This window comes from Echeneis naucrates, chromosome 15, assembly GCF_900963305.1.
Source record: "Echeneis naucrates chromosome 15, fEcheNa1.1, whole genome shotgun sequence".
Lineage (NCBI taxonomy): Eukaryota > Metazoa > Chordata > Actinopteri > Carangiformes > Echeneidae > Echeneis > Echeneis naucrates.
This window is the reverse complement of record NC_042525.1, coordinates 7,660,367-7,683,816: the sequence shown is the minus strand read 5'-3', so window position 1 is coordinate 7,683,816 and position 23,450 is coordinate 7,660,367. Positions and strand designations below refer to the sequence as shown.

Below are 23,450 nucleotides of genomic sequence, written 5' to 3'. Positions count from 1 at the left end.
ACACTTCACAGCGGGGCTACTTGAGCCAACCACAGTCCATCCTACTCCCCCCGTTAGTCACACACACCAGTTTACTTTATTGCTTCTCTCAATCCATATATGGGTTTAAGATGGTGTGAGTATGAATCTCATTCCTCTTTAAGGACAATTCCTAAGGGAGAAGATACGATAGGAGAGAAGAGGAGAGGAGAAGACAGGAGAAGCAAGTAGGGACAGGAAGGCAGTAACAGGGTCTATTCTAACAAGGTTGACCAGACAGTCCAGTCTCTCTGGTTTAGATAGCAGCTTGTCATCTATACCCATATCACACACACACACACAAGGGGAGTCTCTTGGCTGCAGACTCTTTAGCCAACACAGGGCCTCAGTGGTATAAATACCTATGTTTTTGCTGCTGGGGTCTCTGGTTTCCCCAACACAGATTCAGATCTGAGGAGCTGGGACAACCCTGCCAACAACCACACACAGTGTCAGAGACAGGGACACCAGATAAGTGTTGATGCACCTGCAATCTGAATATTTCTGTTTAAAGTGTTCATTGCTTTTGTTTCCACGCCAATAAACATTTTCTACAACTAATCAGCCGGGTTTTTTTTTTAACCAGCCCCACAGCTTTTCACCAAAGATCCTCAGAGTTGGAGAAACAGTATGTGGGTGCAAAGCAGGATCTCTTCGACTCCTTCCCTCAGCTGCAGCCAACAGCAAGCTGAATCCTTGGTCTTTATTTAGACCTGGACATTGAGGCCTTGAGACATGAACCCCTGACCCACCTTATAATGAACATATATCATATGACAGATGCAGGTTTGAAATTTAGTGCGAGAAACAGTTTTCTTCAGCATACATTCACCTTTACGTTGACCTCCTAGACTAGGCTCTGTTGTAGATAATGCACCTTGTAACCCCCCCCACCCCTTCCCCCCATGTCCTGAAATTATCCTCTTTTCCCATTAAGTTACCCCAACACTTTCCTTTTTTGGGCCACTCGCTTGCATGACGCAATTTGGGAAGCGCTCTCATTTGCACTGTGTGTGTGTGTGTGTGTGTGTGTTTGTGTTTGTACGGTGTGCGTACGTGCGTGTGCGTGCAGGGAACGCGTCAGTGCACGCCAACACCAACCCCGCTTGGCAGCTGCACTCCTTCGCTGTGATTGGGCGGAGGGCGGTGATTCCTTCTGTCACGATTTGGGTCGCTCCCACCGGAGGACACCGACCGTCTGAGCCCAGCCCGGACGGAGGCGCTGAGCACAGGGCACCGGCTGCACGGCAGGAGGAGAGCCGCAAGGAAGGCTTCATCTGCGGGGCTCGGACTGGCAACTCGGGATCCGCGTCTGTGAGGAGAGGAGAGGGAAGGAGAGGAGAGAAGGAGGGGAGGAGGAGGAGGAGGAGGAGGAAGAGGGGGTCTTCAGTGCTGGAGCCACCAGCCGCCTTTCGTCTATCGGGGTTGCGGTAAAAGTCGTTCACGATGCCGGTGTTTCACACCAAGACCATCGAGAGTATCCTGGAGCCGGTGGCCCAGCAGATCTCCCACCTGGTCATCATGCACGAGGAGGGGGAGGTGGACGGGAAAGCCATCCCGGATCTGACGGTGCCGGTGGCTGCGGTGCAGGCGGCAGTCAGCAACCTGGTGCGGGTGAGTCCATCGAAGCTCACCGGCACAGCGGCGTTTATCAGCCAAACTTCCCAAAGCACACAAACTTGAGCGGTGACCTCTCTGACAGTGACAGTGTGGCCTTTATTTCAACTGTGCAGATCACACATTTACACAGCAGTGAATCATTTTTATGTTTGCTTTCCAGGTTCATTTTATGGCAATTCCAGCTTTGAGCTTTGCTCGCCATTAAAATTATCTAAAAGTGCCACACACAGCCCAGCTGACGCTCACGCGTGATTCACGAGCTCCTGCAGAAGCTTTTTTGTGCGTGTCAGTGCAACAACACAACACAAAACATGTCAACCTCGGGCCGATTGATAATCAGATGACTGCCAAGCTCAATGAAGTTTGTGGGGCGGAAGAAGCTGATTGAATGAACTGGGTGCGCGTTTCTCTCTCTCTCTCTCTCTCTCTCTCTCTCTCTCTCTCTCTGCTTCACCCACTGGGTGATCAGTCCGAGGGAAATGTCACCAAAGGGAGACAGTGTAGGTCTCTTAAGGCCCCAGCTTCACTGATCTCAGTTAGAATTAGCAGTTAATAAAACAGTGAGTTAGAAAAACTCATTCATTCATCGGTTCAACTTTCACAGAGATCAGACACTCTCTTAGGCCATCTATCTGACTCCCTTCCTCGTCCCCTCCCTTCTTTTCCAGACATCTCACCCTCCTTCTCTTTAACTGTCAGTTTGGCCTCCTCTCACTCCTTCCTCCTCTGTCATCTTCAGTCTAAATGGTCATTTCAGGGAAACCAGCTTCAGGCAGACACTGATGTCTCTGTCACATGAACTGACTGGAAAAATCAATAGAGGCCACACCATTAAGGCCGATTCGGGGATCATTGTTATTGATGCAGAGGCTTCACTCGCTCGGGAGAAATCGGCAGCAGACAGGAGGAAGCGCTGTGTCACCCAAACTTACATTATTGAACCTGATAAAGGGAAAATGAACAGGTTCCATGTTAATTTGTGTAAAGAAAGTGTGGGAGGCCACAGACTGACTGATGAGACTCTGTGGCAGACAGGGAGGAGCAGAATAATGCATGCTCATGTTTGGTCAAGAATTTAGCTCAGGAGGTTGCTGCTTTACTTTTTTAGCTGGAATTTGTTACCATTTTTGAACGTTTGGGGTTGGGGCTTGGGGTTTGTGAACTTTGGCATGTTGTTGTTGAAACACTAGGTGACATTTTGTGGCTCTTCTTGCTAGATTTGCTTTGCAAAAGGACAGGCTTAAAATTATTATTTTAATGTGTTTCCAGGAATATTCTGGCATGAAATATATTGATTTGACAATTTGCAAATTTTGCACATTGATCATGAAGGTGAAAGTACTTTAGCTTCAACTTATATCATGTTTTGAGTTCAATGCTGCTGTTGCAAAGCCTTTGACTTCTAACTGCACAGAAACTTAGTGCGAGCCATCTGCTCTGGTGTGATTTGTAGAGGTTTGTGAGGCCGCTCCTTCTCCCTGAATAGGCCCACAAGATCTTTTTGATTAATATCTCATTAACTGATTATGAAAAGGCCCATTGAAACACCATGAATTCAGTCATGTCTTGATGAAAAATCTCCTTTGAAGTGATACCATCCAGCAGCTAGACTGAATCCTCAATTATCCCATTGCTACTGGGCACACTTTTCCATCTCGCTCTTTTTTTCCCTGTTCGTCCTTGTTGATCTATTCAGCTGATCCATCCTGGCAGTGAGCAGAAGGGGGCTAATAGCTTGCCTCGGGTACATTGCTGGGTCTCAGATGACGGAGATGCGAGGCTACAGGGAGAGAAAAGGACTGAAGATACAGTGATACTGGATGGATGGACTGACTCTGGCATCAAACAGAAATGAAAAAGTATTCAAAAGTAGGGTGCTATAAAAAGTCAAAATGCTTCTCTCTCCCCCTCTGCTGTTATTTCATTTTCTTTCCTTGCATTTGCTGGGTTATTTTTGAGGATGTAAAATTTGATCCTCAGTGCCCTGACACTTTGCCAAATTAAAACGCCAGCAACTTGTCTAAATATGCATTGGAAGAGGAGATTGTGGATGGTCATTTAGTGCACTGACTGAAAACAGGACTTAGTAAGTGAGTGAAAAGAAGGTGCTGAAAGAGTGCTTGAGCACAGAGCTTATAAAATCTGCGTTAGCTTGTTGCTGGGTAGATGAACCTAGTTGGATGAGGATATCTAACACTCAAATACGCACACTCTTTTGAGCACACATGCTTTATTTTAGAAAGCTGATTCATTTCCAGCTTTTACTTGAGCTAATAATGCAATATCCAGAAACATGCTACCATCACCACTGCACACTGATACAATTACACCGGTAACTGTCCAGGGTGGGCTCACTGTGGGGGGTACTTAAAATCTAGGTCACTGAGACACTTAAAAATGCACGCACGCACTCGTGACGGTGACAATCTGTTAGAGGCAGCGCATGGGTTGATGCTGATTTAACGAAAGGTCTGCTGTTGGAGTATTGGGTTGAAAGTGTGAACCTGAAGGGCAGTTTTAGTGGTGTGCGAGAAGAACTTGCTCCTGAAGGAGTCAACATAGACTCTGAGTATGTCTGGGGGAGGGGGAAGCAAGGAATAAATAGATTTACCGTTGAGTGAAGTAACTACACTCTTGACAGGACACAGCGGAATGCGCGAGAGCAGAGGGATGTGGAGTGTTAGACTCTTAACTAAAATTGTCGACCAGCATGATGCAGAGTGAGGAAAGTGGAGAGATGTGGAGAAGAAGAGAAATAGCCACTTACAGTCCAATGCCAACACCCTGCGAGGGAAAGTGTTTCTGTCATCCTCTGACTAGACTCTGCCAAGTCCCATGGTCCTCCCTCCCACCATCATCCTCCCATTGCCCCCTAAACACAAACACACTTGCACCAATCTTCACCATGCTCTTTAATCTTGGAGAAGAATAATATCAATTATTAACTTTATTATTGAACTCCATCACCTTTATTGTTTTTAGGAGCTGGCAGTTTATGGTCTGACAGAATGCAACAATTAATTCAATATTTAAATAATTTCTGTATGTATTTAAAGCTGCACTATTCACTATTTTTGTATGAGTACAGGGTCAAATGATAAAGTATGCTTTTAACATGGGAGCCGCGAGACCACAAAAATATGTACTCACCCACTCTGCAGTATCTGAAAGTATTCTGGTGCCTTTCAGATCGTTTAAGACAAAAGTTTTCTTAATAAAGCGTTAACTGTACATCCAGCAGGTAACAGCTGTTTAGCAGAAAAATCAAAGCAAGATAGAAGCTCATGACTGCAAGGTGGCATTTTGCAACTACAAATATTTTTGCGGAAGCTAGTGGAGAGAAAAATGGTGTAAAAAAAATTTGATTTTATAATCGATGGTGGAAAAGTGACATGCACAAATCAGAGCTGGTGCCTGTGGGTTTTGAGGAACGGGCTTACTGTGTTGTTTCAGCTACGAGTGACAGCTGTCTTGTTTCCTCTGAGAGCTGTCACACCTTTAGTGCTGTTCAGCCTCACACACACACACACACACACACACACACACACAACAGAAAACCTCTTAACTTGGCATCAATTATGCATTTTGCAATCAATGCCAAGTGTGGCTGCTTACAGGAAAACCTTTGATCGGTGACCTAAAGTGACTCGTTGTGGTTTTCCAGAAACTTCCTTTCAACCTGTGTCCAACGAGTAGAGTTGCATTCCTCACATTTCACAGTTGGGAATCTTGCACCAAGAAACCTTCATATAGTTAACTCATATCTCTAAAGGCCCTTTGCAGTGTTGCAGTGAATTCATTACAATGTTTGTCATCAAAAGAATTAAAGAACCACAGATTTATTAAACTAATGTTTAGCTACACAATGAATGAGGTTGAAAAGGGGAGATGACTATGTGAAGTATGCCAGGGTAGAAAAGTTCCTTTTCTCTATATGTTTTCTTGCTGGTTTTCTCCAAAAGTGGAGGTTTACTTATTGAACAGTGAATCAAAATCAAATGGGCACCAGTTTCACTGCTGTTTTTACCTTTTTGTTCCTTTTTAATGTGAGTAATTTCATCTTACATTAGATGCATCAGGCAAAAACCCAGATGAAATGTCTTGTTCCTGTGGGTAATACAATGCGCTCTTTGCTAATGACATTTACCGTAATTATAAGAATCATCAACAAAAAATTGCTGTGTTTCAGTTGTAATTGGCCACAGTGTAGGATGGGAAGAGAAATCTCCAGCAGCATAAGCAGATCTCAGTGTGTAGTAGGGGAAGTGTTGTGTGATGGTCTCTGGAGCCAGAAAGTCTATTAACAGACTTTCATCGATGCAGCAGCAAGAGACCGATGTCATCATCTCTTGTAATTGCATCTCAAGTGTGTGTGTGTGTGTGTGCGCACGCGCACATGTGGGTGGATGCTTGTGTGTGTGAGTGTGAGAGAGAGAGAGAGACTCAGCATCATGGTGTTTTATCCCATCATCCCCGCATAAACATCTGCAGAAGAAGCAAGTGATGTCACCCTGCCGTGTTTGCTCTGTCAGTCAGCTCTCCAGTTTTTTAAATAAAACTTCTGCTCATTGCTTGAAGCAACGGCATGTTATGTGATTACAGTTTTAATTTTGAGATGCACATCAGTTTGGTTCCATAGTGTATTCTGCTTCCATCATCAGAGGAACTCTTGCCAAATTCTCTTTAAGTTTGAGCATACAAGACACAGAAACCATTCTACATGCTTTATTTTTCTTATAACGGACTGTTATGGTCTCACAATTGGCACATTTCCCCCAAAAATTCATGGACCTCAAATGGTCAGTAATACAATAGCCAGACTACTAACAAAAACGAAGAAGAGATTATCTTTGACATTGGCTTCACGTCCATTATACAATAAATTTTAAGATTCTACTCAAGACTCGCTTCACTTAAATCACTTCATGGTCTGATTTCAGATTAGGTTCCTCAATTAACAGCTCTTTATTAATGTATGAGGTCTGAAGTTTTCAGACAGGAATTTCGTGGTGTTCTAATTTCAATACGTAAGATTAAAGTCAGAACATTTGCTCTCTGGAAGTCACAACTTTGAAAAAGCCTGCCAATTACCAGTTTTTGAAAAGTTTGTATCCTTCGTTCTTTAAATTTCTTGTCAAAACACTTATTTTGCAAGGCTTTTGATTAATCATGTTTTAACAGTAATCCATCGCATGCCGGCAAATTTGTGTAAAGGTTTTTATCATGGTTTCATTGAATTACAAACATTTTAGGGCATGAAAACATCGGTTTTAAATTTAAGACATAATCAGAATGAAAAGTGTCTCTAATAGAAAAATCAACACTTTCAATTAGGACTGTCAAGTTCAGCCTGTGCAGAAAAAAAAAACAAAAAACCTGGTTGTTATGCTTTGCTTTGTTCGTACTGTACTGATGCATGGTGATATTAGAGAACTCACATTTATGGCCATGTGACGGTGAATATAGAACAGAATAAATGTCTTTCTCCTGACCTGCTTTCATGTGGAACAACAGACAGGTGAATCAGCCAGACCCTGACCTGCTTCACCCCAAAGTTTGAAAAATATGGCATACACATGGTTGAAATAGGTGTGAATTGATACACACCCACTCACCCTGCAGACTATTAATAGTGCAGCTTGAATACTATTTCATCTCTTGCTGCTAATGATAATACAATAAATGGTCCATCTGTGTGTCACAGGTGGGGAAGGAAACAGTTCAAACCACCGAAGACCAGGTGATGAAGAGAGACATGCCGCCTGCGTTCATTAAGTAAGTCTGTGTCTGAAGCAGCGCATGTGCTTCAGAGGAATAAGAGGCACTCTTGTTTCTTTGTGTACTTCCTTCTGTCCTGCTCTCACCCACAGCCACTCACAGAAAAATATGGAAATGATCCATTTTATCTCAGCAGACAGAGAACTTGTTAAAAAGAGGATTCCAGGCGATTTAATGTTAGGAAATGTGGCTGCGTTCCCAGCTGCAACAAAGAGCTTCTTCTGAGGCTGAGCCTGGGTGACTGTCCAGCTCCAGCATCCAGGCCGCTGAGAGGCTGTTTGTTGTTTTCCAGCTTGCATCCACAGAGCTGACATGAACTCTTGGGTGCCTGCTGAGAGCTGCTACTCAGTGCTCATGGGACACAAACATCAGGCTTTACTTTCTGGGGCAGTATGTGTGTTGCATTTCTATATGGAAGAAATGTCATTGTTTCCGGGTTGCTTTCTCTCAAAATACTTAACAATTGCTGCATTATTATTGTTTTTTTATTTATTTCATTTTTAAGAAAAATGTCCAGACCTCAGGAAGACCCACACACTGCTCACTCACACTTACACCGGACACTCCACCATAAATCTCACTCACAGGGCTTAGGAGGGGGCATGTGGGAATGTGAACCTGCCTAAATATAGATGAACCAGCAGCCATTGATACCCTGACCAATCGGGGGTCAGAAAGAGGAGGGACTTGCCTTTATTCAAGTGCTCATAAAGTCCATCACCTTCTTCTGGCAAAAAAATAATCACTGACCTCAAGCATCAAATTTGCAAATTGTTGATAACTCACATGATCACTCCCTGATTTAGGAAAAAGAAACTTCTACGTTTTTGTGACCCTTTTCCTGCGTGACACCTTGCAGTGTATTTTAATGCAGATGTTCTGGTTTTCTATGTTGAATATCAGATCGGATATGTATGATAAATTTGAATCATCTTGTTTACGCTATTTGCAGGGTGGAGAACTCGTCCTCCAAACTCGTCCAGGCTGCTCAGATGCTAAAGGCAGATCCATACTCTGTTCCTGCACGAGATTATCTGATTGACGGGTCCAGAGGGATACTATCTGGAACGTCTGACCTGCTCCTTACCTTTGATGAGGCAGAGGTGTGTGGGCACAGCCTCTTTATCTCCGTGTATGTCTTCAGGATTGCTTTTACTTGAGTGGTCTAGACTCTTTGAGGGAAATAAACTTTATGTAGCACTACAGAGAAAGGGTCTCAGCTTCAAGCAATCTAGCAATCTAATCACTGAGCTCGAATGACTTCCCTGTGTCATTACTCAGGATGTGTGTATGGCTGGCTCTTTGTATATCTGTGCTTATGCATCAACTTGCATGGTCTGTGTGTCTGCTGCTCCATAAGTGGGATCAAATTGGCACGTGATTATATTCACCAGGTCTCATCACTAACCTCATTTTTGAAAGACAAATTCTTGCAGTCACAAGACGTACATCACAAGACTGTACACATAGACACACAAAGCTACCACACAAACAAGAGGGTGACTTTAACGCTGTCTAAAAATAGCTTGTGCACCCATTGAATTATGTTCTCCAATAAACACTTTTGTCTCATCTGGTTGACTCTGTGTGTGTGTTGTGTTCTAGGTTCGTAAAATAATCCGTGTGTGTAAAGGTATCCTGGAGTACCTGGCTGTAGCTGAAGTGGTGGAGACCATGGAGGATCTCATCACTTACACCAAGAACCTGGGACCAGGTCAGCAGGAGGCTATTTAAAACAATTACCATAAGCCACTCTGTGGGAACAACTTAGTGTGGTTTCCTGTGGTTTAGCCAGGAGGAAGAATCTAGAGGTTTAGCTGAAGAAGAACTTTCATGCCTTTCTGAGAAAGACATAAAAGCAACTATCTTGCAATATTTTATGGGACCACCACATAAAAAACAGCTATCAAAAAACCATGAATTTGCAATGAGAAATACCTACCCCTAGAAAGTGCAACAATTTTTCAACAGCATCACTGTGTTCTAATTTAAAGAAAAAACACACCTTTTTTTTTTTTTGGTTTAAGATTTGGTGAAGGAAATTTTCAAGAAAACATTCAGCACATTAAGTGATGAAAAATAATAACATTTGTTGGCATCAGTTACATACGCATCAATGATTTAGAAACTATATAAATCAATGTGTGGATAATTAGTCATCAAAAAACCATCAGGCTTTTTAGCTTTGGCAGTCTTTTCTAATCATGAACCGTGTAAACAACTTTTGTTTTGCACTCTTCTCTGAGTTAAAGATCTGTCAGAGTGAAAAACTAAATGAAATGCTGACTGCTCCTCTGACAATAAGATGCTGTGATTAAGGAACAGACTCTTTTCATTGGCAGGAGAGTCGAACCATAAACAGTCTATTTATCACCAGAGGTAAAAGGTCAATTGTGTTGTCAGAGCACCAGGGCATAATGAGCGCTGGAGGAAATTTGATGCCGAGGTTTTCTCACACTCGAGTGATGCTGTCATTGTCCAAGATCAGAGGTTCATGATGTAATAATGTTTGGATGTGTTGGAGCTACTCATTTGGTGAAAACACCAAAGTGGGAGGAGTGCCCTGCAGCTTCTGGTGGTTCAAGCTTAGTTCAGTGAAGCTGATTCCTTTTTTTTTGCGCTCTGGCTGCTGTTGTTTGATTTTTAGAACCTTCTAACCTTCAACTCTCTCTCCTCAGGGATGACCAAAATGTCAAAGATGATTGAGGAAAGGCAGCAGGAGCTGACACACCAAGAACACAGACAGATGCTAATCAGCTCGATGAACACCGTCAAAGAGCTGCTGCCTGTTCTTATATCAGGTGTGTGTATATATGTGTGTGTATATATATATATGTGTGTCTGTGTGCACGCGTGTGCGCAGCCGACTGTGCAGGTCACTGAGCATTCAACAGTTGTTATAGCAACCCTGATAATTGCAGTCATTATTTGCTGGGGATGTCAGACTGACTACACAGACACACACGTTGCCCACCAGCTTCTCTACTAGTATCTCTCACGCTGTGTGCTGCACAAGCATACAGAGACACTGTCATGGCTTTTGAACACTGCACGTTCAAACATGAATCTTCAACAAGGATGGGATGCTGAGGGAGTTCGGACCAGTGGTTTATGGACTAATATCACAAAGTAGCTGTGGGCACTACTGAAATGTTAACAATGGATCGCATGATTACAAAGACCAAAAACAGGTTGGTCACACCAGTAAACCCACAGTTCCCCTCAGGCCCTCATGTTGGTTTTAGCTGCATCAGGCAGCTGCTTTCTGGGGAAATCTCTGACAAAAGCTCTGACTGTACCGACTGTACAAATTCCAAGCACCAGAAAGACAAGAAAAGTTAACAACTAAAGCATTTACAAGCCAAACAGCCAGATATTTCCCAAAGGGAGCGGGTGGAGACCAAAAACAGAGCTAAAAGTGGGTGAATGTGAGGCTTCATTGAGATTCATCGTGCAAGAAGAGCAAGACTTCGAATGAATACCATTCATTCGAAGTCTGTGTCCATAAGAAAACAACTTCTCGCATGTTTGTTTTATGTGCATACAATGCGTTGCATCTGCTGCCCCATTCTGACCAATAAAACTGCTGATACAGCTTTAAAACCACAAGTGCTTGTGGCGATTTTGATTTCCACATTATTCTGAAGGCAGTTTTTTTTTTTTTTTTGTTCTACTGAAATCTCATAATAGGGCGACTGTCCTATTGGATGATTGATAAAGATTGCAAATAAATAGTGACTCTGTGAACAACTTTTGTTTTCATAAATCCATACTCCTCTATGACTGGAATCATAAATTTGAATATATTTTTCCTCAGCAATAAAGATTTTTGTAGCAACCAAGAGCAGTCGTGGTGCTGGTGTTGAGGAAGCGGAGAGGAACAGAAGATTCACCTTTGAGAAGTTGAGCGCTGAAATCAATGAGATTATAAGAGTCTTACAGCTAACCACGTGGGATGAAGATGCGTGGGCCAATAAGGTATGACCTGCACTGCAAACTTGAACTGAGATGTTCACAATTTAACGTCCCAAACCCCCCCCAAAAAAAATACTCCCAGCTTACCTAAATCGAGCAGTCACTTTTGCTTTGGTGTGCACACACACAGCCACACTCTGTCCACACGCCTCTCTGTGCTGTGGAGAGCATCTTCAAAAAATTCACACTTTACTTTGTCTCCACTTTTATTTTTGCTCGCCAGTATAACTCCTGGTTTTTCTTTTTCTTTTCCTTCTTTACCTTCTTCCTCCATTCTTTTCCTCCCTGTAGAAGGTAAGCCTGTTTCTCTCCCCCTCTGCAGTTTCCAGCATGCAAGTGTGTATGGGTGTGTGAGAAAGAAGGGAATATGTCTCCAGGTTTATATTGCGATTTTGTATATATATATATACACGCAAATATATATATATATATACTACATATATGTATCGCTGTCATGCTGGTATTTAACAGTAAGTATGTCTTGTGTTTTAATCTACTCTGTAATTGGATGTGATGATTTACAGCACACATGGTCCATCGCTGTATTAATATATGCGTATATGTTTGTCTCTAGATGTCTATTTAAGCAAACGGCATGGAACAGATGACAGTTTTATTTAAGTTTCCAAGCATTATAACTTCTATTTTTATATGTATTTTAACAATAACTGCTTCTGAGTTTTCAGTCATGGTATTTTCTTTCTTGTGCTGCTCATGTATAATGTGCAACACAGCTGTCAATAGCGTAACACGATGCTGTTCAGGGCAGAGTATAACCCCTTGAAAATATTTTAGGGTACATAAGTTAGAGATTGTGCAATAGGATCTTCATTTCAGATCTGTTTCAGTGGTCTAACCTGTAACCCTGCATGTTTTTCTGCACACAGCTGCCCCAGACACCGATCTGCCTGTCTGTCTCTTGTGTGTGTATGTGTTTGCTGTGGAAATTCTGCATTCTTTGTATATGAACTGTTAAAATAGCTGTCAACGTGTGTGGGGAAAACCAATGTGGTGGCACACAATGACTGTCCTCTGCTCAGGTCATGAATTATAGAAAAAAACTGGTCAGTGTCCAGACACATCCATAATAGATGGGCTGTATTGAACGGCTCCATTGAAGTGCTGCTTCTTTTCTGAACTGGAAAAAGATTTATTTATTTATTTTTTTTGTAAATTAATTATTTTATTTGATATATTTTTGTTTTGCTCAGTGTGGTGTAAAAGCAGTGAAAATGTTTGTGGAATTTCTCTTTTAAAGATTAAACTATATAAATAGCTAAATATGTTGATTAGTTACATTTGGCTTTACATTTAAAAGAAAAGTTTGTTAATAGTATTATTGTTGACAAAATAGAATAGAATAGAATGCCTTTATTGTTATTATACATCAGTACAATGAAATTAGAGCATCACCAGTATCAGTGCAAGTAACCAAAATAGCATGTCCATACAAAACCTGCTATATGTTAAAGGTCTTAGGAGGGAGACAAGCCCTAACTGTATTAAATGTGGAATCAATCCTAATTAAACCAAAGCTGTACATTTTAAGTGAGACCAAATGGAGAGTTGGAAAACATCAGGAGACAGACATATTGCATTTTCTTCTAGTCTTTATTAAGAGTTAGAAAAATATAAGCATAAAAGCACCAGCCTCTGCCATTAATAATAATAAATAAATAAAAGTTATCTAATTAGTTTCCATAATGTGACGAGGTACTTTCAAATTAAATGCCAATTCTGTTTGTATAAAAGCTATACACAATGTTGTGTTTTCTCTTTATCCAGGATATGGAGGCTTTGAAGAGATCTCTGGCGTTGATTGAGTCAAAGATGGCACAGGCCAAAAGTTGGCTCAAAGATCCTCATGGACAGCCAGGTAGCTGTTAGGGTGTCTTTATCGGCTCTTTAGATCATATTCCAGAGTTTCATTCTATGGTTTTCTGTCATCTACAGGAGACGCTGGTGAAGTTGCCTTGCGTGTGATACTGGATGAAGCTGCTAAGATGGGAGAGCTGTGTGCTGGGAAGGAGAGGAAAGATATACTGGCAACCACAAAGGCTCTGGGGCAAATGACTGACCAGATTGCAGATCTACGAGCCAGGTAGTGTGTTTATATGAGAGAGTTTTCATGAGTTCAACTGTTTCCCCTTCTTTGGTGTGTTAATGTAAAGGATCACATATGAGCTGTGTGTGTTTTTCTTGGATGACAGAGGGCAGGGCACGTCGCCAGGGTGTGTGCAGCGCGCAGGCCAGTGCTCACAGGGCTTAGATTTGCTATTTGGCAAAGTGGACAGTGCTGCCCGCAGACTGGAGGCTTTAATCAGTGCCAAGCAGGCGATTGCCAGGAGGCTGGACGCTGCACAGGTCAGATAAAACAACACAGTAATCCATGTAAACCCTCTCCCTACTGATTCGTAACTCCTTTGCATTATACTTATCCTCTTTCCTGCTCTATTGTCCTGTTTGTGACCAAGCAATCGGAGTGGTCTTGTCAGTGAAGAGTTTAATTGAATTGCACTGTGACCTTCTCACATTGTTGCATTGTTTGTGTACAGATTTATGTGAGATATCTCATCAAAGCAGTCGTATATTTGTTCTCTGTAGGCCTGGCTGGCTGATCCTAACGGTGGTCCCGAGGGGGAGGAGAACATCAGAGCACTGCTAGCAGAGGCCAAACGCATTGCTGATCTGTGTGAAGACCCCAAAGAGAGGGATGACATACTACGCTCCATTAGTGAGATTGCAGGACTCACCGCCAGACTTGTGGAACTACGCAAACAGTACATTTTCCCTTTCTGACAATCAAGCATGACAAGTGATATTTTCTGATCGCTCGTAGTAACTCTTAGACCCTCTTTCTCTAGGCTCAAACTGCAACCTCATGCCACTAATAGCTGGCATATTTTACCTGCCTGGAAAATGTGTTGTTGCCTGTCAACCTTGGGCTTCAATCCAACAATAAGGTTTCAGTCAGTTTGAATACGGTGTGGGGCGGATGGGGCTCTATATGGTGGATCAGCAAAAGTAAAATGCCACTCATCTAGGACTAAAAGCCACTGAATTTTGTTTAGGTTTGGAAGTGATGTTACTAAAACAGGGCTGCTGTTCTGTGAGTCACAACACAGATGAGTCACTATGACATATATATGTTGTCTACTGCACTTCCACTTAATGTTCTTACCATAAAAGGAAACCAGTGATAAACACGATGAAGGAAACAAATTAACCCAGCTGTTATACAAATATACTTAAGATTTGTGGATCTGAACCTTAAATTTTAAGAAAATGTGACTCTGTGAGTACACTGGAAGATTTGGGGCAGATTCAAATTTCCAAAAAAGGAATTGATTGAGCTGTCGTATGTGTTTTAGGAGATGTATCATCTCTATATTATCTCATAAAAACTGACTGTGCAAGGTCACAAAAGAACTGCTGACCTTGTGAAGTATGTAAGCTTTCAAACAATTGTATTTTATTCTATATAGTATAAATCATTCTGAATCCTCCGGAATAATAAAACTCATTAACAAAGTACTTCAACTGTGCAAGAAGGTACTTGATTTACTGTCATTGAGGAGAACTTGTACTTAGGTTTATAGGGAACATTAATTCTTCCAGTGCAGGCCAGTAATAAAAGCATTTATCTTATTTAATGTTTACACCAGACAAGATCTAATGTTTACAAGAAGATGGAAGTGGCATCAGCCTTTGATGGTGGTATTTCCCTTTGTGGTTGGTGTCTAATGGGGGTATGGTGAAATTGTGGAAGAAAGAAAAAAATCAGTCTGTAATCATCTGTCTGTCGTCTCAGAGGTAAAGGTGACAGCCCAGAGGCCCGTGCACTGGCGAAGCAGATTGGGGCGGCACTGCTTACACTGCAGTCCAAAACCAACCGGGCCGTCGCCAACATGAGGCCGGCCAAGCCTGCAGTCACGCTGGAGGGCAAGATGGAACAGGCTCTCCGCTGGGTGAACAACCCGGGAGTGGACGACAGAGGGGTCGGTGAGGAACAGCGACTTTTTTTTAGCTTCCTGTATGTGGTTGGTGGGAGGTGTTTTTGGTAGGCTCCTGTGACTCCCTGACGAAAAACCACTATATACGCGATCTTGAAAGGTGTGGAGTGTTGAGGAGCACAAGGAAACCACAGAGTCTTAATGTAATACAGAAATGACTGTTTTGGTTACTGATGCAATTTCCTTAAATGCCCGCAGTGTGTCATGCATTAATCAGACTAACTTAGTCATACAATGCACTTTACATTATTTCAATACTTTGTTTGTTTTCACCCATGCTTCCCTGTGGGAGCAGAGTGTGAGAGGCTGCAGTGGAACACAGGTATCTGCCTTACTTTCCTGCTTTCTTGCAAGATATAACCAAACAGTGTAGATATTGACAACACAGTCACTTCCTGGAAACCATGAGGTCATTGATGTGCCACAAAATATACCAACCTCTAAATACAGATATTTCAAGCCCTTTCCTCCACTCATTATTAACTGGACCATGTTGCTAGTAAACAAAAATATCTAAAGTCTCAATAAGTGTTATCGGAGCTGCGTTCTTACTGAAATATTGGGTATCGAGATGCGATGTAAAAAATGACTGTACATCTCCGTCCAGGCCAGGCAGCCATCAGAGGAATGGTCGGAGAAGGCAGAAGGCTGGCGGGAGGCTTGTTAGGCCCGTATCGACAGGACATGATTGGACGCTGTGACCGAACAGAGGCCCTAATGGTATCTTTGGCAGACATGGCTGGTAGGGGAGAGGCTGAGGCTCCTCACGCACGAGCTGCAGCTGCACAGCTACAGGGCAGCCTAAAGGTAGTTCAGCTGAGTCACAAACACACACCATGAGTTCCTAAATGATCCTCTGCCATTTCAAATATATGCTGTGCAGAGGTTGCTTTTTAAATTAAAAATTAAGTTTCCAAATATGCCAAATATGTATTGGCTTAATTTGGGGTGAAATGTGAATAAAATGTTCTAATTTTATGGACTGGTTCAGCCATAAAAAATATGGAGGCACACAGAGTTATAATAAATGCAATGAACTGATCATAAAATATGGGTTTACAAATATGTTTAATGCAGATGGATAATAATAGAAAGTGTTGGTGCATAGCCCCACCTAGTGGACTTATACAAACACTCTTCCAACACCTACCAGGACCTGAGGCAGCACATGCAGGAGGTGATGACCCAGGAAGTATCTGATGTCTTCAGTGACACTACCACCCCCATCAAACTCTTGGCTGTGGCTGCAACTGCTCCTCATGATGCTCCCAACAGACAGGAGGTCAGTGACGTACAAAATCTGTGCAGATTACTAATAATAGTCGCAGGAATCAATACTCAAACCTCTTATCTATTGCTCCTTCATGTGTTAGTCCGAATATACCAACATTAATGTTTGCTGTAGGTATTTGAAGAGCGCGCAGGGAACTTTGAGGCCCACGCTGGTCGGCTGGGGGCGACAGCAGAGAAGGCTGCTGCTGTGGGAACAGCCAATAAGAGCACAGTGGAGGGGATCCATGCCGCTGTGAAACATGCCAGGGAGCTCACACCACAGGTGCTTCTGTTGGTTTTACTATTTGCATAATTGCATACGCCGATGAAACGCAGAGCTGTCAGAGTTTTCCATGCCCTCTCTGACATGTGTGTGAATAATCAGGTCACCTCTGCTGCACGGATCTTGTTGAAGAATCCTGGTAACAAAGCAGCATATGAGCACTTTGACACCATGAAGAACCAGTGGATTGATAATGTGGAGAGACTCACTGGTGAGTCTCCTGCTTAAACTATTTCGCATAGTTGGGAAGTAGCCTTAGACAAATAGATATCCCAATGTACATCAATATATGAGTTGAATGTTTGTGTGTGTGTGTATGTTGTTTCAGGTTTGGTCGACGAGGCCATTGACACCAAATCTCTGTTAGATGCTTCTGAGGAAGCTATAAAGAAAGACATAGACAAGTGCAGAGTTGCCATGGCGAATGTTCAGCCCCAGATGCTTGTTGCTGGGGCAACAAGCATAGCAAGACGAGCTAATCGAGTCCTGTTGGTGGCTAAGAGGGAAATGGAGAACTCTGAAGATCCACGATTCAGAGACACCGTAAAACATGTGTCAGATATTCTCTCACACACCATCTCACCCATGGTGATGGATGCCAAGGCCGTGGCTGGGAACATACAAGATAAAGGTACAGCAATATGCAAACAGATTCAACATACTCCGCTGAATGAAAAAGGAAGGCTGGCATAATTACTTTGAAATGGTCCCAAATCTTTCATTGCAGCTTTGCAAAAGGCCTACTTGGACTCATGTCTGAGGATCCTGGCTGCAGTCGGAAAAGTTAGAGAAGCTTTCCAACCTCAGGAACCCGACTTCCCACCTCCGCCTCCTGACCTGGACCAGCTCCATGTATGCACACATCCACACATTAACATTTTAGAACATTTCAAGGACCTATTTCTTATGTTTGACCGGTAAAGTTTAAGTTGTAGGTTCTTCAATATCAATGCAGGTAGTGACAGTCATTTCTCATCCGCATTGGTTTAGACAACAGACATGCTCAGTATAGAATCTGACCGATTAGGGAGGAAAGTCAGCACATCGAATTGTAAATATGAAGCTTGGTGTTGCTTAATGCATACAATCTTAGATTTTTGTGAAGGGTTGTAGGAAATAAAACAAAGGTAAGTAATAATAACATAAATAAATCATGGGACAGCTTTACAAAATAATAATTTCACAGCTATTTCCACACAATATTTTGTCATTTGTGTGAACGTCTATGGTTTTCTTTCTTTGAAATAGAGGAAAAGAGAGTGACGCAACATCTGAATCACAACCTGGTGACGGTGACAAATGTTCAACTATTTGCTTAAGTTGTTGTCAGTGTGAGTTAGTGATGTGTCGTTCAGTTTGAAGTCATCCCTGGTTTTCCCTGGTCCGCGCATGCGCACCACAGGCTCATATTCATTCACGAATGGTTCTTTCTGCCGCATGTTCTCTCTGAAGGAATGGCTGATTCGTTGACAACTCATAAAATGGGGTCTTCGGGTCTGAGTCTCTCTATCTGACGATAGCACCTACATTAACTTCAGCAATGTAGCTATGGGATGGATGCTTAATCTGCCTTTCTGTTGGAATGAATTCATACACTACGGGTCTTCAGTGACCAGGTAGGCTGAAGTGAACAGCCATCACAGAATGAGATGTTTTTAATGACAGGCGGAGGGCTCTCCTACCAGCAAATTAAGTAATCAGTAATTTCAACTTCGGTAGGCTATGGCCCAAAAGGACGGCTATGCTCAATAGTTTAATTACCTTAATTGTGTTAATTACGTTTCTCTCATATCACCCTGATCTCTTGGACTATTAATATTGAGTGTATTTGTGTATTTTTCAGGTCAGTGATGAGCAGGCACCACCCAAGCCCCCTTTGCCAGAGGGTGAGGTGCCCCCGCCCCGGCCCCCACCCCCAGAGGAGAAGGATGAGGAGTTCCCAGAGCAGAAGGCCGGGGAGGTGCTGAGCGAGCCCATGATGGTGGCAGCCAGGCAGCTCCACGATGAGGCACGCAAGTGGTCCAGTAAGGTTAGTCCGCACAAACACACAGAAATAGTTTTCAGTTTCACCCCATCAAATGTGTGTAATTTAATTATCAGTAGCACACACACAGTTATTGGAGCGTACATTTTCCCTCTGTCTGTAATGCACTTCACCTCTGAGGAAACCTTCTCTGTTATCCTGGGAATATCCTGAAATCAAGGGTGTTTTTTTGCTTGAAATAATATTGATCCTGAAATGTGGAGATGAGTGGCTTCATTCCAATTTCGGTGGGAAACTGGAAACTGTCATCTCAGACTCTTAATGGTTTAATGCACATGCACAAAGTAAATATCAGTAGAAGAGTCATGTGTGGAGAGACAATCTAGTCTCTCAACGACAGAGAAACAGAGATGGGTAATGTATTTGAAGTGGATTGGATTCTCTACAGTCTTGTCTCTGTTGGTATCTATGTTTCTCCCATATGTGTGTATCTAAGTGTTTTTGTAAAGTAAGAGTTCTTGACAGTGTGACTATAACCATCTAGGATTAATGCCCTCTCGCTCTCCTTGTGAAACTCATTACTCTTGCATGACCTATTGGAAACCAGTCACAAAAAATGTCCTCACTCTACCACTGAGCTTATTTACACATGTAAATGCATCAGAATGATTCCACCCACAGGGTTGCACTTAGACTCTATTTGATTGTGCAAATGCTTTACAAACTGTCAACTCAGCCACAGCCTCAAGGCACTTCATCCACCTGCTGTCTGTCCAAACCAGCTTCTTTACTCTTTTTCTTTTTCCAAATACCATCATTGCCTGTGCAGTTTCACCCCCTCCCCTGTCGCTGCTCCTTCACAGTGCTTCCATTCTCTCCTCCCTCTTGCGAATGTCCGGTTCTCTCTTCTTCCATCCATCGCCTCTCATGCTATACTAAATGCCTCCTTTTGCCATGCTTCCCTCTTTCCTGACATTCCCGGCTTTCTCCTCCTTATCCACTTTCCTCCTTTTTTATCCCCTCCACCTCCCGCCCTCTTTACCTTCTTCCCTCTCCTTTTCATCCCAATCGACCCCACGCCAACCACCACCAACAACCCCAACCTTGCCCCCAACATCCCCCCCACCCCACCCCCCCCACCCTGCCCAGCCTGAGGATGAGGAGGCAGTAGAGGAGAGGGAGGTAGATGATGAAGATGAGTTTACTGATGGTGAGGATGACTATGAGCCAGAACTGCTGATGATGCCCTCCAACCAGCCTGTCAATCAACCCATGTTGGCAGCTGCCCAGTCTCTCCACCAGGAGGCGCGCAAGTGGTCCAGCAAGGTCTGCGCACATACATGCACATGAGCGCGCACACACAACCAGATGTGGGTCAAATAGTATTTGTAAAATGAATGTTAAGTGTTTGAAGCTGCTGTGAGGATCCTAAAGTACTGTTTGACCCCGTGCACCCAAGCATGCAAACACATAAGACAGGACAAATAAACACCCTCTGGAGTACTAGCTGCTGACAATCACTGTGGCTGGATAAAGTGAGCATCTGCATCTGCCGCCGCCACGGAAACCTCCAACCAGCTGTGCCTGCTGTTTAACTGTTGTTGCATCACGTCCAATTATGCTGATGCTAAGGTTGCACTTAATGTGTAGGATTGTTGGAATGGTGAGTTTGTTGTTGCTCCACATGGATAAACTGGAACTGGCTTCACAAGTCCCCCCCTTTATGCTCATGACTAGTGGTTTAAAGGAGGGGGAAGGCTCTCCCTCTCTTTATTATCAGTCATTTATTGACTGGCCAACCTGTGAAGCCAATGATGACAGTTTCCCAAAGACGTCTGGGTGACACAGCTTTGACACTAGACTGCCTGCTTGGCCCAGTGTGATCACCTGCTTGTGCTTTTTAGTCACTTTCCAACACTGAACTGTTGTACTAACGTCAGCGGACTGTGATGTACGGGAGGGGTGAGAAACTCAACACTGTTTTCCTCCAAAAGTATGACTCGAAACTTCAGAATGATCTTCCTCCATGAAGATTGAAGAATATGTGCTAATGTGCACAGCCACTGCATGCATGCTTTGTAAACACGCTTGTAAATTTAGTGCCTGTTTTGCATTTTTAATAAATTTCATTGATCGAAAACAAAACTATAACTGTTTGATAGCACTGTTTTCACTATCCTAAAGGTGTGGAAACATGACCACTAGAATATGTTTCTCTTGCATTCTCATATCTTATCCAGAGAACTGCTTCTCTCCAGTATTCTGCTTGCTCAGAGCTCTCACTGCTTCCTCCTCTGCTCCTTCCTGCTTTTTCACAGGGTAACGACATCATTGCAGCAGCCAAGCGGATGGCTCTGCTGATGGCAGAAATGTCTCGGCTGGTGCGCGGTGGAAGCGGGAACAAACGAGCTCTGATCCAGTGTGCTAAGGACATCGCCAAGGCCTCAGATGAGGTGACAAGACTGGCCAAAGAGGTGGCAAAGCAGTGTACCGACAGACGTATCAGGACTAATCTGCTGCAGGTGAGAACATGAAGCCACCAACACATAGTGAAAAGTCCTCTTTGTTCTTTGCAGCGAGTGCTTTACTTTGTCTTCCAAAGGTGTGCGAGCGCATCCCAACCATCAGCACTCAGCTGAAGATCCTTTCCACTGTGAAAGCCACCATGCTGGGACGAACAAACATCAGTGAGGAGGAGTCTGAGCAGGTAAACTCACAAATAAAACTGCTTACAAACTAGGTAGATTTATTGATAGAGAAAAATCTGTCAGACTCAACACTGAAAGTGTCTAAATGAAGTGCTAAGTGCACCTTGAAATCTCAGCTGGATCAGGAAGCCAGGCTGCAGAGTTTTGAAGATAGCAAAAACATGAAACCAGGGAGTTCATTTTCATCGGGTATTGGGTATCATGTCTCTTTTTGTTTTGGGGCCGACTGCCAGTGCCACTGTTGCCATTTTTTAACTGCTTCACTTGTCCCCCTGACCAGGCCACAGAGATGTTGGTCCATAACGCCCAGAATCTGATGCAGTCAGTGAAGGAGACCGTCAGAGAAGCAGAAGCAGCCTCCATCAAGATCCGCACAGACGCAGGATTCACCCTTCGCTGGGTGCGTAAGACCCCCTGGTACCAGTAAACAGATGTGGGCAATCGAACCAGTTATGCTCCTAACTTGGCACTGACAGCACACACCTCATGTAGAAGTAGCATTGTGCTCATCTTCACATAGGAAACTGCAGGTGATTTTGATCTGTCCTCTGCCGTAGTCTGGGTGTGTGTACTGGGACCATTTGATTTGGTACTGAGCAGGTTTCATTTACTGCAGTGAATTCAGCTTCCTTTTATCTGTAACTTTTTAATATATATTTTTGGTATGTTGTGTTACAAGAGTTTATCCAAATCCCCGGTATATATTTTTTGCATGGAAATTTTTTGTATTTTCTAAAAGCAAATTATGACATTAAGATAATATCTCATAGAGGACATTTACTTTTCATTCATTTCTTTCAGTGAGATTTTCTTATTGTCTGTTGTATATACAGTAATACTTTGTTTTATGGCCAACACTCAGCTTTGAGCTTCATTCACTGAGTTTGACACTGATTGACTGAGTCTTGGTTGAGCTGATGAAGGGCTCTCCTCTCATCATGTTTACTTATCGTGGTAACACTGTTCTTAACTGTGGATCCAGAGATGATACATCCTCACTGCAGCCTGGTGATGTTTATACTTGAAGAACTTTAAGGTCTTCTGGATTAAAGGTGTTATTACTCCTGGGCAAATGATACAGATTCAAAAAGCAATTGTATTATTTAAAAAACATACAATAGATAGTGGAAAGGATTTTTTTCTTTTTTTTTTTTGTTCTTGCTGACTGCAGGAATATTGTAGTTGGCAGTGTGAGTGACAGGACGGCAGAAGTGAAGGTAAGGTTAGATGTTTTTAAGTGTTTCGAGATTTTTTTTATTTAGTCCAACTATTATAGTGAACAATACCAAAGGATTTATTTTATTACTGTAAGCTTCATTAAGTTATCTTTAGACAAACAATCCAGGTTATTAAAAACAATGCAGACTATTTTTTGTGGAGGCCCTGGAGTACTTTTTGTGGTCTGTTTGATTTTTTTTTTTTTTTTTTTTTTATAGAAAAAAGAGAATATTTTCTCTTGTGCTGCATTTTTTCAAACAAATTGTATTGTTTTGTCTCTGTGCAATCACTGTAACAGTTGAACTGTTTTTTGTTTTTTTTTTTCCAAAATAAATCTAAATCAGCAAATTTTTTTTCCCCAGCATCCATCCAACTTCCTGTTTTTAGACATGTTTCAGTTAAGTAGTCCCACTCTGGATGCTCTGAAGCACCATTTTAATTACGATTTTCTAGATGACCCCGTTTGGGGTTATGGTTGGATAACAAACACAACCTTTTAATCTGATCTCAAACATTCGTTGCAAGTCAAACAAGCCAATTTATTTTCAGGTTTTCCTCAAAAAGCTATTTTAAAAAAGTTG

The 23,450-nt window shown here is 42.7% G+C and overlaps 1 protein-coding gene across 8 annotated transcripts; it reads left to right on the top strand.

The window, feature by feature from the left end:
- Positions 1–1,194: 1,194 nt before the first annotated feature.
- On the top strand, positions 1,195–23,128 carry LOC115054976 (vinculin-like). 8 transcript variants are annotated; one of them, XM_029520299.1, is made up of 24 exons: positions 1,195–1,632; positions 7,343–7,413; positions 8,369–8,519; positions 9,022–9,130; positions 10,095–10,217; positions 11,234–11,394; positions 11,683–11,685; positions 13,177–13,267; positions 13,345–13,492; positions 13,602–13,755; positions 13,996–14,171; positions 14,256–14,354; positions 15,203–15,393; positions 16,012–16,211; positions 16,558–16,686; positions 16,810–16,959; positions 17,062–17,170; positions 17,288–17,590; positions 17,687–17,811; positions 18,803–18,988; positions 20,093–20,269; positions 21,262–21,465; positions 21,546–21,650; positions 21,932–23,128. In XM_029520299.1, the coding sequence occupies exons 1-24, from the start codon at positions 1,465–1,467 to the stop codon at positions 22,076–22,078; spliced, it is 3,480 nt and encodes a 1,159-aa protein (XP_029376159.1). In that variant the 5' UTR covers positions 1,195–1,464; the 3' UTR covers positions 22,079–23,128. The 8 variants fall into 8 exon arrangements, with proteins under 8 accessions (XP_029376159.1, XP_029376160.1, XP_029376165.1 ...); XM_029520300.1 differs by lacking the exon at positions 11,683–11,685 and having other exon boundaries at positions 21,932–23,127; XM_029520305.1 differs by lacking the exon at positions 20,093–20,269 and having other exon boundaries at positions 21,932–23,127.
- Positions 23,129–23,450: the final 322 nt, after the last annotated feature.